Source organism: Alternaria infectoria, assembly GCF_024043175.1.
Source record: "Alternaria infectoria strain BMP 0036 chromosome Unknown scaffold_6, whole genome shotgun sequence".
NCBI classification, from domain to species: domain Eukaryota; kingdom Fungi; phylum Ascomycota; class Dothideomycetes; order Pleosporales; family Pleosporaceae; genus Alternaria; species Alternaria infectoria.
This window is the reverse complement of record NW_026250695.1, coordinates 234,225-247,391: the sequence shown is the minus strand read 5'-3', so window position 1 is coordinate 247,391 and position 13,167 is coordinate 234,225. Positions and strand designations below refer to the sequence as shown.

General features: G+C 53.9%; 5 protein-coding genes across 5 annotated transcripts; all 5 read right to left on the bottom strand.

The window, feature by feature from the left end:
* Positions 1-400: 400 nt before the first annotated feature.
* Positions 401-712, bottom strand: J4E92_004377 (uncharacterized protein; the record flags this gene model as incomplete). The annotated part of the gene is made up of 2 exons (XM_051495767.1): positions 401-469; positions 572-712. The coding sequence occupies 2 exons, from the start codon at positions 710-712 to the stop codon at positions 401-403; spliced, it is 210 nt and encodes a 69-aa protein (XP_051353607.1).
* Positions 713-1,734: 1,022 nt separating this feature from the next.
* J4E92_004376 (uncharacterized protein) lies at positions 1,735-2,050 on the bottom strand (the record flags this gene model as incomplete). Its single annotated transcript, XM_051495766.1, has 2 exons — positions 1,735-1,803; positions 1,865-2,050. The coding sequence occupies 2 exons, from the start codon at positions 2,048-2,050 to the stop codon at positions 1,735-1,737; spliced, it is 255 nt and encodes an 84-aa protein (XP_051353606.1).
* Positions 2,051-3,693: 1,643 nt separating this feature from the next.
* Positions 3,694-5,059, bottom strand: J4E92_004375 (uncharacterized protein; the record flags this gene model as incomplete). Its single annotated transcript, XM_051495765.1, has 2 exons — positions 3,694-4,986; positions 5,048-5,059. The coding sequence occupies 2 exons, from the start codon at positions 5,057-5,059 to the stop codon at positions 3,694-3,696; spliced, it is 1,305 nt and encodes a 434-aa protein (XP_051353605.1).
* A 1,899-nt stretch (positions 5,060-6,958) lies between these two features.
* On the bottom strand, positions 6,959-7,966 carry J4E92_004374 (uncharacterized protein; the record flags this gene model as incomplete). Its single annotated transcript, XM_051495764.1, has 1 exon — positions 6,959-7,966. One exon carries the CDS (start codon positions 7,964-7,966, stop codon positions 6,959-6,961), a length of 1,008 nt encoding a protein of 335 aa, XP_051353604.1.
* Positions 7,967-10,702: 2,736 nt separating this feature from the next.
* J4E92_004373 (uncharacterized protein) lies at positions 10,703-11,467 on the bottom strand (the record flags this gene model as incomplete). Its single annotated transcript, XM_051495763.1, has 1 exon — positions 10,703-11,467. One exon carries the CDS (start codon positions 11,465-11,467, stop codon positions 10,703-10,705), a length of 765 nt encoding a protein of 254 aa, XP_051353603.1.
* Positions 11,468-13,167: the final 1,700 nt, after the last annotated feature.

Here is a 13,167-nt window from a genome sequence, read left to right as displayed (position 1 = left end):
GTGGGTTTGCGATTGAAGGTTTGAGGCGACGGGACTATCGGAAGGGTTGCGCATGCTGTGCGGGCATCCAGTAGTTGAAGCCCGGTCTGTCACGATGGCATTTGTGGTGTTGAGCATGGCGATGCATGTGTCCGATGTAGGAATCTAAGACACTTCACACTTCACATTTACCCGACAGCGCAGACCTGTCTCACTTGACAACGCATGCTCATCTTGCAATAAGCCTTGAATTTCATTCCTGGGTATCATATCCATCATATCTGTTCTGATCAATTTTCCCACATCCATGCCTGCCCGCAATCATTACTCAGCCCGCCGTGCTGACCCGGAAAACCATCATCTCCCCGCACTGCTCAAGCGGACCCGAGCAGTCGCAGAACCATCGCAAGAGTAATCCCGCCTAGTTGGAGTACTTGGGATTAACCTTCTTGCCAGTGACCTTCTCGTACGCCTTGCGCATGCCGTCGGTCTAGTTTTCACCTCGTTAGCTCTCACCCTCAACAAACTGCAACCAACACCTCGCGCACTACTGCTAATCACGAAGCAAATACAGTGGAGTGTCTGAACTTACAATCTTCTCGCTCATACCACGGTTCGCAGCAATCTTCTGACCCTGCGCGCCGCCGAACTTCTTGGCTCCGGCGTTGAAGGCCTTGTCGAGGTAATCCTGGCCTCCGGCACCGGCACCACCGCCATGGTTGGGGTTGTTCATGTCTGCGGGTTGGGGAGGGTGTGGTAGACTTGTTGGGTATATGTGCGATGACGGTTGTGAGATGGAGTAGTATTGCGCGATGGACAGTTGATGGTGTAGTGGAGGATGAAGCAGAACGGTGAGGTGAGTAAACAGTCGAGTCGATCGCAAGGAAAAGGGCCGTGAGTCAATGCTCTTTTTATGCGCTTGTCCACGCTTCCCTCACCTGGACCCTTGTTCTGTGAAACCTTAACTCGTTATCACGCTCTTCTCAGGTGGGTGGCCAATGGAAGGCGCAGGCTAATCACTCATATCGCACCGCCACGATTTGCAAGCTGAGGAAAGAGCATCTAGACCTCCGGCTTCATGACCGCGTGGTCTACTGCGCCTCTAGTGACGTTTGCTTTTCTGCTATGTCAGCTCACGTTGCGGTTTGCAGGTGTCGTGATGGGCTGGCTCAATAGGCGGTGTTGCGGCCATTCAATATTGTACCGGAGTAGGTTGCAGGAGAGTATGCATCGTGGTGCATCGCGTGCATTCTTAGCTCGATCGTGCAAAAAACTTGGCTTTTCGGGCCGCTGAAGCTTGGCTACGTAGAGCGTTCTTTTACGGAGAGTAGAGTTTGTGGAGGGGCGAACTGGTGAGATTGACCTGGTTGACAGACGGTTGAGAGCATGTATGTGATGGCATGCAGAAGGCGCGAGGGGCAGCGTGGGAGCGGTGTGACATGACGTCATGCATGTCAACCAAAATATGCTGCGCATGTGAAGGCATGTCCAAGTTGTAATTCGAATCGTAAAGCTTCATTCAGGGTCGTAGATATATGTACAAAGCATGTTCAGTGCGCCGTTGCGACAGGCTGTTGCTGCACTCTCTGCTGCTCAAATGTCCTCTGATGATCAAGTTCGTGGTCCTGTGCCTGTTCGTCCAAACTGCGCGACCTCAACGGGACAATCGTTCCATTGATCCTCTCAATGTACGGCCGACACTTGTTCCACTTGTCATCCAACTTGTGCATCGTCTCTTTGAGTGTCGAGGTGCGTTTAGTTGGAGACTTTGTCGGGGACGTCCTTGCCGGTTGCTTTTTCGAACATGTTACGAGCGCCATCGGTCTGTGTGAACGTTAGTATATTGAGTTCATGCATCTTGAAAGCTAGCAAGGCCCAAACTTACAATCTTCTCATTAACACCCCGATTCTTCTGAGTATCCTGACCCGCGGCGCCCCCGAACTTCTTCTCTGCGGCGTCGAGACCCTTGTCGAGGTAGTCTTCGCGCTGCGCTTGGTTCTGCTGAACACCCGTCGTCGATGTGTCCTGGCTGGTGGGTCCTTGGGAAGCATTTCCTGGGATGGAGTTCATCTTGTCTTAACCTTGTGAAGTGCGGGAAGGCTAGATGTCTGGATGACGAGTATAAGCGGGAGACTGGTGCGATCTAGATTGGTAGTCTTACAGGTGCGGCTTGTACGGATCGTGGCGTAGACTTAGTGGTTTAAGAACTGTAGTGATTATCGTAGCGTATTGAGGCTTGTAAAGGTGACGACGCCACGACCTTGGAAGGTAGGCAAGTCTTAAGTAGGTTCTCGGAATCCGCAGAGGAAGCCGCGGGGCATGATTATGGGAGTCGTCATGGAGAACCACAAGCCACATCATATCTGCATATCTGCCCTATCAGCAACTGAGCATCTTGAACGAGCATTATCAAACGATGCTGCATCCCAAACGGGTTGCCAAACTTCCAAAAACTTGGCTTTCGGGCACTTAAACTTGGCTTTGGCCCTGCTGCCGCGTGGGCTGCGGAAATAAAAGCCTTAATTGATCAAGAATAATAATGCGTCCTATCAAACGATGCGGAGACGTTGCTTCTGCTACCATTTAATCACTGGCCGTGGAAGCGCGTTGTTCAAGCGCTGTTTGACGATCCACCACACCTATGACATCACACATCGTTGACTTCCAAGGGGATTTTACCCGGTATGACGCATCACTAGGTAGTTTGATCTGCGAATCTCGATGCTTCTGGATAATCTTTTTCCAAGCTTGGGACCGGAAAGCGGAACGCGAAATGTGGACCAGTTTTGCGTGTCGTGCATAATGCGGAGACGGTGGTGGAGCGAGCAGGCATAAGCGATTTATCGTGGAATTCTTTTCGTGGCAAGTAAGCCGCGATGCTCGTGTGAGAGTGATGAAATTTTGCATCTGTCATTAGAGCATACCCCATGGATATAGTTACTGCGACTGGGTGGATATGGTAAAGAGCATTCAATGTTGTCGCTCGCGGCTTCCACGTGTTCAGCCTCATGCGTGCCTGCGCTAACCAGAAAAGCGCACACCACGTTTGCTCGTCTGCCTCGTCTGCTTTGGGACGCGTCTGCCTTGAGGGCATCTCTTGTGATGAGCTGATACCTAGGTAGTGACTCTCTCCCAAACGTCAGGCGTTCAGTTCGCGTGCTTGCAACTCACCTTTACCTTTGACCTTTACTTGATAGCACCGTGATGGTGTCACGCATATTCACATACTCCCTCTTGGACTTGAAGCAGTACCACACTAGCAAACAACAAAACACGTCAAAGAACAATAGGTAAACGGTATTGTGCAGTTTCGTTCTACAAACAGGCTAGACTACCATCACCTAATCCATCGCGGCAATCACGCCATCAACATCATGGTCATATCCTAGCAACGACCGTACCATCGTGAACACCTCCTCTCGTCCCCGATTACTCACCCCGAAACGCCATTGTAAAGATGAGTCCACGTCTAATGTGTACTACTCGATCCCAACGACAGAAAGAGAAGCCTGGGGTATCTCAAAAGGGTATAAAGCTACTTGAGCTCTGACGACTCGAAGGTCTTTTAAAGCAATCACACCTGCCCCAACGCCTGTGCTTAACCGCACTGTATAATGGACGAAGACGCTGTAACGCACGACATAAAACAATAGAAAGACATACAAGGAAGGAAAAGACGTATGAACGAAGCAAAGCGACGTGGAAGGGATGCATCAACCGAACTGCTTGATGAGAGAGTGCAGAAGATGGCAGAAGAGTCCATGGAGGTCGACAAAGAAGTTCTCCTGACCGACGATCTCGACGAGGCTCTTTGCCTTCATCACGTCGCGAGACACACGGGGAAAGCCATCTGGGTCAACCTTCTTGGCGGACAGGAAAGAGGACACAGGTGTGATGTTGCGGAAGTTGGGGGTGCTCGTCGTGGAGAAGGTCCGTTCTTTGTGCGGTGCAGAGAAGTTGGGTGGCATGGAAGAGGCGGAGGTTCCAAGAGGAGGTGTGTTTCCAGATATGGCGGTGGTGGGACGTGACAGGACCTGGGAAGCTGCACTCTCACGTTCAAGGACTCTATCAGCCAGGGAGATGATCCGGTTGGCGATGCCCTCAAAGGCTTCGATGATCTTCACCATGGCCTTTGTGGCTCTCCGGTAATCGCGACCGGCCATGGCGATGAAGGCGTAGGTGCGCTTAGCTCCTCGCGACCGCGGATCCTGCAGACGAAACACGTACGCGATGGTGTAGCCAGCGACTGAGTCTCCGAACATGATGGGCCCAGACGGCTTGCTAAGGGGAAGGACCTCGGTGGACAATGTACGGATGCAGGTGCGTCGCAAGAGCGAGTAGGTGCTGGGCGACTGCGGCTGACTGGTGGAGATGTAGTTCAATGTGTGGGTGTGTATGCCTCTCGACACGAGCATTGGTGAGGGAGGTATTGAGTCTGGGAACGAGCCCGAGGCGCCGCTCTGGTAGGAAGTCGACTGCTCTGTGTCTGAGACATCGGACGAATCCGTGCTACTGAGGTCGTCCCGGGACACTGGTCGTCGCACGGGGTAGTTCTGGGAGCTACGCAGTACCGGGCTGCCGTTTCTTCCTCGCCCGTCTTTCGTGGGACTACCAGGAGCGCCGTTGGGGATCTTGTCGCTGTACTTCTGGGGCACTACCATCTGGCAGTTCTCGCAGGCGTCCGAGTCGGAGTCGATGGTGCTGCTGGTTCTCCGTCCGCCAAAACTACTGCCGGAAGAGGAGGGAAAGCTCGGAAAGTATGGGTTGTGCGTGGGGGAGCGCGGGCTGTTGGGCGGCGACTCGAAGGGCGAGGTGAGCTGTGGCAGGCGCGCGTTAAGCTTGAGGGTGGTGGGCTGATCGTACAGGCCGTTGTAGGAGTAGGCCGAATGCGGCTCTTCGGAAGGCGGCGTCACACATGGGTTGCAGGAGCCGCAGGGCGAGGTCGAGGCCTGGGTGCAGATGATGGATGTCGGACCGTGGGTCTCGCAGAAGTGTGCGAGGGAGATCTGAGGTCGCGTTAGCCGGGCTCGTGACATGGCCGACGAGTGTAAGCGCGCGGGAACTTACCGTAAAGTCCATGGTTCCTGCTCTCTGTCTTATCTCTACCGTCTCATGGTGGTCGCTCTGGGTGGTGGTGGGTCGGGGTTGTGGCTCAGCTGACAATCGATAGCCCAGAGGGGAGTAGTTGCCGCGCTCGTCGGGACCGGGCTGCTCTGGTGTGGTGGTGGATGGGCTGTGAGTGGCAGGAGACAGCTATCGCCAGGCACCGGTACACAGGTTTCAGAAGACAAAGGGTGGCGAGGTCGCGTGTGAAGATGGCGCGGGTGGAGTGGCACTCGGATGGGGATCGTGGTGTTGGTCGCAAACGTTGGGCCGGGCTCGTAGGATTATATGGAACGGGCTTACAGCACAGCGCTAGGACTCGACTGGCACTCTGCACGGCATCGAAGGGGCATACTTAGGCCCTGGAGACACGCACGGCGCCGAGGACCTGGCGGATTTAGCTCACATCATGGCGAGGATTCCTGGGAGCAATTACGGGGGCAGCGGAGCATCTTTGCAAGAGCCGACGCTACTGCGGCCGGGGTGAATGCGGCCTGTTGTTGCGGTCAGTATCAGCAGCGCGCCATTGGCCGCCCAGCCACAGGCTCGTTACAGCACACACTTGACAGTTAGACGGCCTGCACGCCTGTGTGACACGGCCTGGGGGCAGCCGACGGCAGCGCGCACCCAGCACTGCTTCCAGCGGGCGTGCCTGGACGAGTGCGCCGTGTGTGATGGAAGGATGCCGCCGTGTTACAGGCACACGAGCGGACGGCCCATGCATGCAGAGCGTCGCTCGAGTTGCATCGGCCACCAATGACGCAGCCCGCGCCCCGTGCATCGCCCTCCGGTCGCGCCTGCACGCTGAACCATGCGCCACTTCCCGATCCAGAGGGGATGCGACTGCCTCTTCCACTACCGATCAGCGCCCCCAACGTTCACCTTGTGCGCGTCGCGTTGCTTTTGTCGCTGCCCGTTGCACGTCATTCCCAATCTGCCACGGACGCAGCGCTCCCAGTGACGCCCGCCAATCACACATCGCCTGAAACACGTACGGTACCTCTGTCATGCCCGCCTCAGACTCTGCGCCCTCCTGGCCCCGTCAATGGTGGGATGAGGTGGAGCGATACTTGCAGAATAATTGTCCGCCTCTCTATTGACGCGGGCGGCAAAGTCCGTCGAGTACCCCATTGGCCCTGGCCTCGCCTCTCAATCGGCCGACGCCAGACCAGACGAGCGCTCGTCGCTTTCCAGAAGACACGCACGGGCGCCTATGGAAGCCATGGAAGCTGCCAAGTGGGCCTCTCCAACGACGACCTGCCTGCTCGGCCTTTGCGCCAACCACTACAGGGTCTCGAGCCTCTGTCGTCTGATTCTGGCCCTCTTAACCGCCACTTACCCGGACGCTGGAAAATTGCAATGGAAAAAATCCGGGGACTGCAATATACACGTCTGCCGATGACGGCCCTCTGCCGACCCAAATAGGCATCCTATATGGCAGAATGCACTTCGACCGAGTGCTGAGCTGTACAGAGTCCAGAGCAGAGTGGGTATGCTTAACACCCTCCTGTTAAGGTCAAGCACAATATACCGCCATGTCAAGCTTTTAGTTAGAACATACAGAAGCTGGCCGCATGCAACACCTGCTCGCTCGGCTAGGTGACAGCTGCAGGGTCCATAGTTGCCGTCGGCCTTCATGATCAGCTAGAAATCATAGCGCGCTACGCGACCGGACCAGTACGTAATATTTGCGGGCTCGTCGCCGTTGGTGGCATCGTGAAGCAGAAACTAAGCCAAGCCAGCAGGTACAAGCCTCAACAACCGCTGCAAAGCGGAAATTGCACGGCAACCGACATATGTCAATTCTTACAGAGGAAGGTGCAGAGTTTGGCCGCTACAATGTCTTCTCTTGGTACTGTACATGCTAACTCGCTATCATGGCTCGTGCTCATCATCCAACTCTCCTCCGTCAGCTGCCCGACCTCGCAGGATGTCATACCCCATTACTTCGTTGATGAACTTCTTCGATATCTTCAGCTCCTCGTAGCGTATCCTTTCCTGTTCTGTAAAGTCTCTCGCCCCCGTCTCCATCATCTGGGCTATCAGTGGAGCCCAGACCTGATCAAGCTGTGTTATGCCAATCTGTGTACAAGGAATATCGTCTAGTAACGCAGGTGAAACCACACCAGCATCCTTCCAGTGCTTTCTCCAGCATTTACTCGTATGCGGCGACATGTGAGCTCTATACGTTAGGAGATATCTTCGCCGCTCGCTATATACCGGGCAAGCGAGGAGCTTCGCAACTTGCCCAATGCCACCAAGTATGAGGAAGAAGGCCACATCCTCTGAACAGGCTGGCTGGTTTGAAAATCCCCGCAGGAACTTTTCCACTGCTCCAGCACGACTGCAAGGTCTCAGCTTTCGAAGCAGCACCTGCACAATGAAACAGTACATGTAGAAGTACTGAAGTCGAAGTGGTGCGTCCAGGTTCTTCAAGATCTTCCTTTCTTGGCTACCGATACCACCCGTCGTACGGACGTGATAGCCAATACGGGAGCGTGGTCGAATGTGGCCGAGATCTCTTTCCAGAAGTAGTCGTCGATGTTCATCTAGAAAGTAGCCTACCCCAAAGACCAGGGGCAGCATCCTCTCATACACTGATGTCCACAGCTGCCTCTGTTCGGTTGGCTCCCCTACAAGGTGATTGGCAAGCTGACGTGTCAACCTGATGGACGCTATGTGTCGCCGTCTCATAGTGAGTAAGAACGGGAAGTCGATCGCGTCCGGTCTTGGAGCCGGATAAAGTTGTAGATGAAGATTGCCGAGCCGGTTCTTCACCCAGTAGCGCACAATCGCAGGTGCGTTCTCTGTCACAAGCATGTTGAGCACGCGGGACGTTCTCCTCAAAGCAAGCAGATCCGAGACGCACAGCTCGCGCAGCATGTAAATGTGGAGTTCATCTGGCAACCGAAACAATGCATCTAGAAACGGGCTGTGTTGCGATGATCAGTGGTGTTCCCCAGTGTGTGAAGTGGACACGGTACGTACCTCGAGGGGCTGGGCTCTAGCTCCTCGTCTGCACCACTCTTCCTCTTACTCCGTAGCGACGCAAGAAATCTACTCTGAAAGCCACCTGCCGCCCTGCCCAAACTCGATCTCTTCTTCGCGATCGCCTTGTCCCCCGTCACAGTCCCAGATCCCGATCGGTTCCTCACCCGCTCGGGCGCTGGGTGGCCTCTCTGAAACTTCTCCATGGCCATATCGCGATCGGCCAATCCAGGCTAAACACAGCCTCGTGGAAGCGGCAGCGCTCAGCGCGCGTTTTCGTTGCGTTACGTCAACGTCTGAAACCTCATTATCGCAATAAAGACTGCAGCATCCTTTGGTAGCACAAAAAGTGTAGGCGAGAGACGTTGGGTAGGGAGGTGGAGTTGTCAGGAGCGAAACTGGACGGCCATGCGCATGATGAGATGCAGAACAGATTGGCCTTAGCTTTCCCAGCGTTCGGGCATCGGTAAACACGACAGGCATGGTACGAGGCCCGGTCCAAGCCACATGGCCACGAGGGATAAACTCTGAAACGCGGCGGATTTGCCGGACCGCTGATAAAGAAGCCAGTCAGAAAGGGCTGATTCTAGAAGGGCGACTCGCAGGCTAGCCATGATGACAGTTGCTTGACTCGCAACCACGATCATGGTTTGTGGGTGTATACTCAAGATTCGATCGTGCAACCACTGCGCGAAATCCAATGTCGTAGCGCTTGTGTCGCCGCTATGGATAAGTAGTCTACGATATAGTCTGCGCCATGCCGTCAGTGTGCATTCGCGACAGACCGCATCAACGTGGACAGCAACCGTGCACAGCGCCCATCAGAACGCCAGGCGAACCCTGCGACATCGACGAGTTGACACAGTGACAGCTATGCGAACCATGTCGCATGGTCGGATGACTTTGGCTGCCTCGGGCATCAACGACTAGCTGCGTCTCCGCCTGAACCCTACATGGCAGCCGATGTAGGCAAATCGTAATAACGGCCGTAAGCAGCGAGACCACGGCGGCCTCTTATCTCACGATAACCATGACCATCCTCATAAAAGTTATGAGTCTATACAGTGGGTATACCTTGGTGTCAGCGATCTGACCTGGAGATGTGGTAGGCAGAATACGATAGTACCTGGGTACGTTAGGATGTCACTCCCATGCCTACCACATCATCAACGATGTGACCTACCTTCAACAGCAGTATACAATCGATATACAGATATGCCAGCTCGGGTAGTACCGACGCAAGAGACCGGATCCCGACTCTAGTTCTGCTCCTGCGGTGACTTTCCGCGTCCCTTGGTTGCGTTGATCAATGCTTTTCTAGGTAGGTATTCAGGTCGACAAACCGCAACCCGATGTTCTTTCAATAAAGTCTATCAAACCCCAGCATATCCCGAAATGCTCTGCATGCGTCTAAGGGGAGTCAGGCTCAACGGCGGTCGCTACGACAGATGCCATGTGGCCTGACAGCAGAGAATGCGGTAGCACAACAGCAGCCGCCGGGCCGTCGCCAAACTATCACGACAGCCCGAAGCGGGCACGAAACGATCGAACTTCTCATACGCCCTTGACGACGCGAACTAGGCAAGACTTAGAACTTCAATCCCGAGTGTGGCTCCCAAGCTACCCCTCTAACCCCACATGACCTATGTCAAGAAGACGTAGCAGCAAGAAATGCCTTTCTCTGATGATGCAAGTCGCGAGAGGTTACGAAGCGACAGTACATGCATATGCATATGTATACCCCCTTCAACCCGCACATCCGCAATGTCGTACGCCCATCTCCGACTCCCATCGTCCAAACGTACCTTGCATGCATCCGCGCCGCGCGTGCAGTCTACCGCTCTCCCCGGATAGCACCTCCCCTGCCAAAGCAAAAGTCGCACTTCATCAACAGTCACACAACATACACCACCATGCGTTCCACAGCCTCGAAGCGACCTGTCAAACCTCTAGTCCTGCATGCCGCACAAATAGCCAAAATGGCACCCGAAGGCTTCCCCGATCCCAGCACAGGAGGCAATGTGACGTGGAAAACGCTGGTTTCGAATGAGAAGACTGAGACGGATACGTTCACGGTGGGTGTTGCGACATGTCCGCCTGGAAGGGTTGTGGCTTGCCCCGCGTCTTCTTCCACGAGCGATTCTGGGATCCCAAGTCCATCTCTGCAGAGTCCGGAGTCTTTGGGCGATGTGGGGTTTCTGAAGTTGCATCGCCATACGCACGCAGAGATTTACCACGTTGTTTCTAGTACTGGGATGGTTTGTATTGAGGAGCAAGAGTATGAGGTTGAGAAGGGGTCGGTGGTATTCATACCGGGGGATGCGGAGCATGGTATCTACAACGCGGGAAAAGAGAACTTGGTCTGGCTGTATGTATTCGCCGCGGATGGGTTTGAGGATATTGTTTATCGATTTAGTGAGCAGGGCGGGAGTGGTAAAGGTGGTAAGGACTTGAAGGCGAAGTTGTAGATGGGTAAGCAGGACGGATATGTGAGACTGGAGGATGGCCATGATTCTATCTAGACACAAGTACTTCCGCACACTGCCCAATACGCCAGCGCTATATCGCCCGTCAAACAACCACTGATTCATCCACTCTGTACGTCACCCAAGGGTGGCGAAGGAGCTGAGACTACTTCTCAGTGGTCGGCGGAAGCTTCAACTCGGTCGGAACCACGACAGGATCGACAGGACCCTTCTTCTCTTCTTTAGTAGGCGGGTCATCTTTTTCGCCAACAAAGACACGCTGCTCCTCGTCATTCTTCATGCTTTTCTTTCGGTCCTTCTCTTCATCCGCGGCTGACTTACGTTTCCGAATTGGTATGGTGGTGTCGCTTGCAGCCTCGGCTTGGTCGCCAGCAGTGGAGTCTTCTGGTTGTTTCGGAACCTCCTTATCTTCGCCTTTGTCGCCGGTGCCAGTACCGTCACCTCTATCGCCAGCAGTAGTATCTGTCGACTTGGAGCTGTCCTCCGCAGTTTCCACATCCTCCATCTGGTCCTCGCCCGCAGTAGACTTTCTCTCACTGCCTGACAGTTCGTCCTTAGACTTGTTCTTTGTTCCGGCCCACTTCTCGCCTTCGTTCGTCTTGTCAAACACAGCCCTCATTTTCTCTTCAAGCCAGGACTTGATCTCAAACGCCGTATCTTCTACGGCTGGCCAGGAGTGGCTCTTATACAGCATCACCCAGTCGTTTGACTTCGGATCAGGGTATACAATCAGCCCGCCCCTGTATTCTTTGCTATCTCGGCTGTCGGTCGGCGGGATGGATGAGGTGATGAAGTCGTAGCGTTGCGCTTCAGGGAAGCGATGCGCGTAATATGCACGTGCGTTGGAGAGAATGCGCTTTTTGATATCGTTGAAGTCGAAGGTGTATTGGGCATTATAGCCCCTGGGCATTTCAGGGATGTCGCGCCTACTCATACGACGCTCGTTTCTGTTATTTGATGGTTCCTGAAGCCGTAGAAACTTACTCACCTTCACGTCTTGATGAGGGTGAGGTTCGGAGCTCATTTTTTTGGAACGTGTAGCTGACTGTGAGTAATCAAGAACGTCGTTAGCCAACAGAGTAGGGAGAGCTGATAAGGGCCAATTGCAGCAGAGGTTTGCGTGTACGTCGGAGCGCGGAAGGTTCAGGAAAAGGCAGGTGCATCCGGGTGTTTGATCCATCACGCGCATCGCGAGTTACGTGGAAAACCCAAATATGGCGAGAACCTTTCTTTCACTTTCACCAAGATACTTGTATACTAGAGTGAGGATAAGAGAGGAGTGGCATTCCTTTGCGCGGCTTATATGGTACTGTCTCGAGATTGAGTGGATACCACAACGCCACCCACACATGATCCCGCTCCCACTCTGTTGACAACGCTTCTTCCATGTTGTTGCATCGAGTTCTTTTGGATGTTTACTCGCACTGTGAACCAATTACGCCCCCAGCCTGTGAGTGGTTCTCCGCATACGATTACGTCACCGACTATCTGTTCGAGTAGCCACGGTGGATGGTGAAGTAGCTCGGGGAGCGACTGAAGGTGGCTGGTAGAAGGTGACGTTAGAAATGTCGCGTCAATGCTCGCCGTGGTGGTTGGATCGGATGTTTTATAGGCGGCCAATGCGGGTCGGAGACCTTCTTGGGTGTCGAGCTTGCAATAAGGTTCATTATTTGCCATGTATAACATGGCGATACACACTCTATGGGCTCGTAAAAGCAGTCCGAGAGTGAAAGAACGACTAATCGGTGACATACTTTGAGCAGGAACTGGAAAGCATCTTCACGGCAACATCATGAACGACAACATAATCTCAGTCATTCAGTTAGCTTTTCCATTTTAAATCTTCAGGTACATTCGAAAGGCTTGGCTACCCAGAATCTGACAGTGTAGCAGTATCTAAGATACAATTCTGGGCTCTTCCACCGAGTGGTGGTTGCATGAAACGGGCGTCAGTTGACCAGGACCTCATCACCGACACCGTCCACTTTTAAGACATCATCAGCAGCTCAAGGCCAATGGCTATATACCTAGGTAGGCTGTCGTGTGAGTAATAAGGAACTGAAGATAGCCTGGGTGCTAGCTGAGCGCAAGCCAGCACCAGAGCCCTGGAGCCGCCGGTGCACTGACCACCACCTGCTCACCTCTCGAGCGCTGGGCGTCATCTCAGTTCACCTTCCTAATTTTATGCACTAGTATCTACGAATGGCCGTGACGAAAATTGTTGTTGTCTCGGTGCGACGCTTATTGGCATACTATATCGAACAACAGCTCACCTATTTGATGCACCCATGGCTGCATGGGTATCCCGTGGCGCTAGGTGGACTCGAGGAAGGCTGAACCCCTACATTTAGGGTACACGTACGAATCGCGACTACCTCTGCATGCGATCACGTTGGATCGTGAACAAAACAATGGTACCCCTAGCGACGAAGCGATACGGTGGATACCTGACGAACCTCTATTGCGTTTAGGGAATCTACGACGGCTAGAATTTCGTCCGTACGCCATCTTGGTACGTACCCCGCGGACTGCGCGCATTCTTTCACACCAGCCTTACCAGGCCATCGGAAGGCATCGCATAGCCAGTCGAGATGCCTCGGCAAGATACCC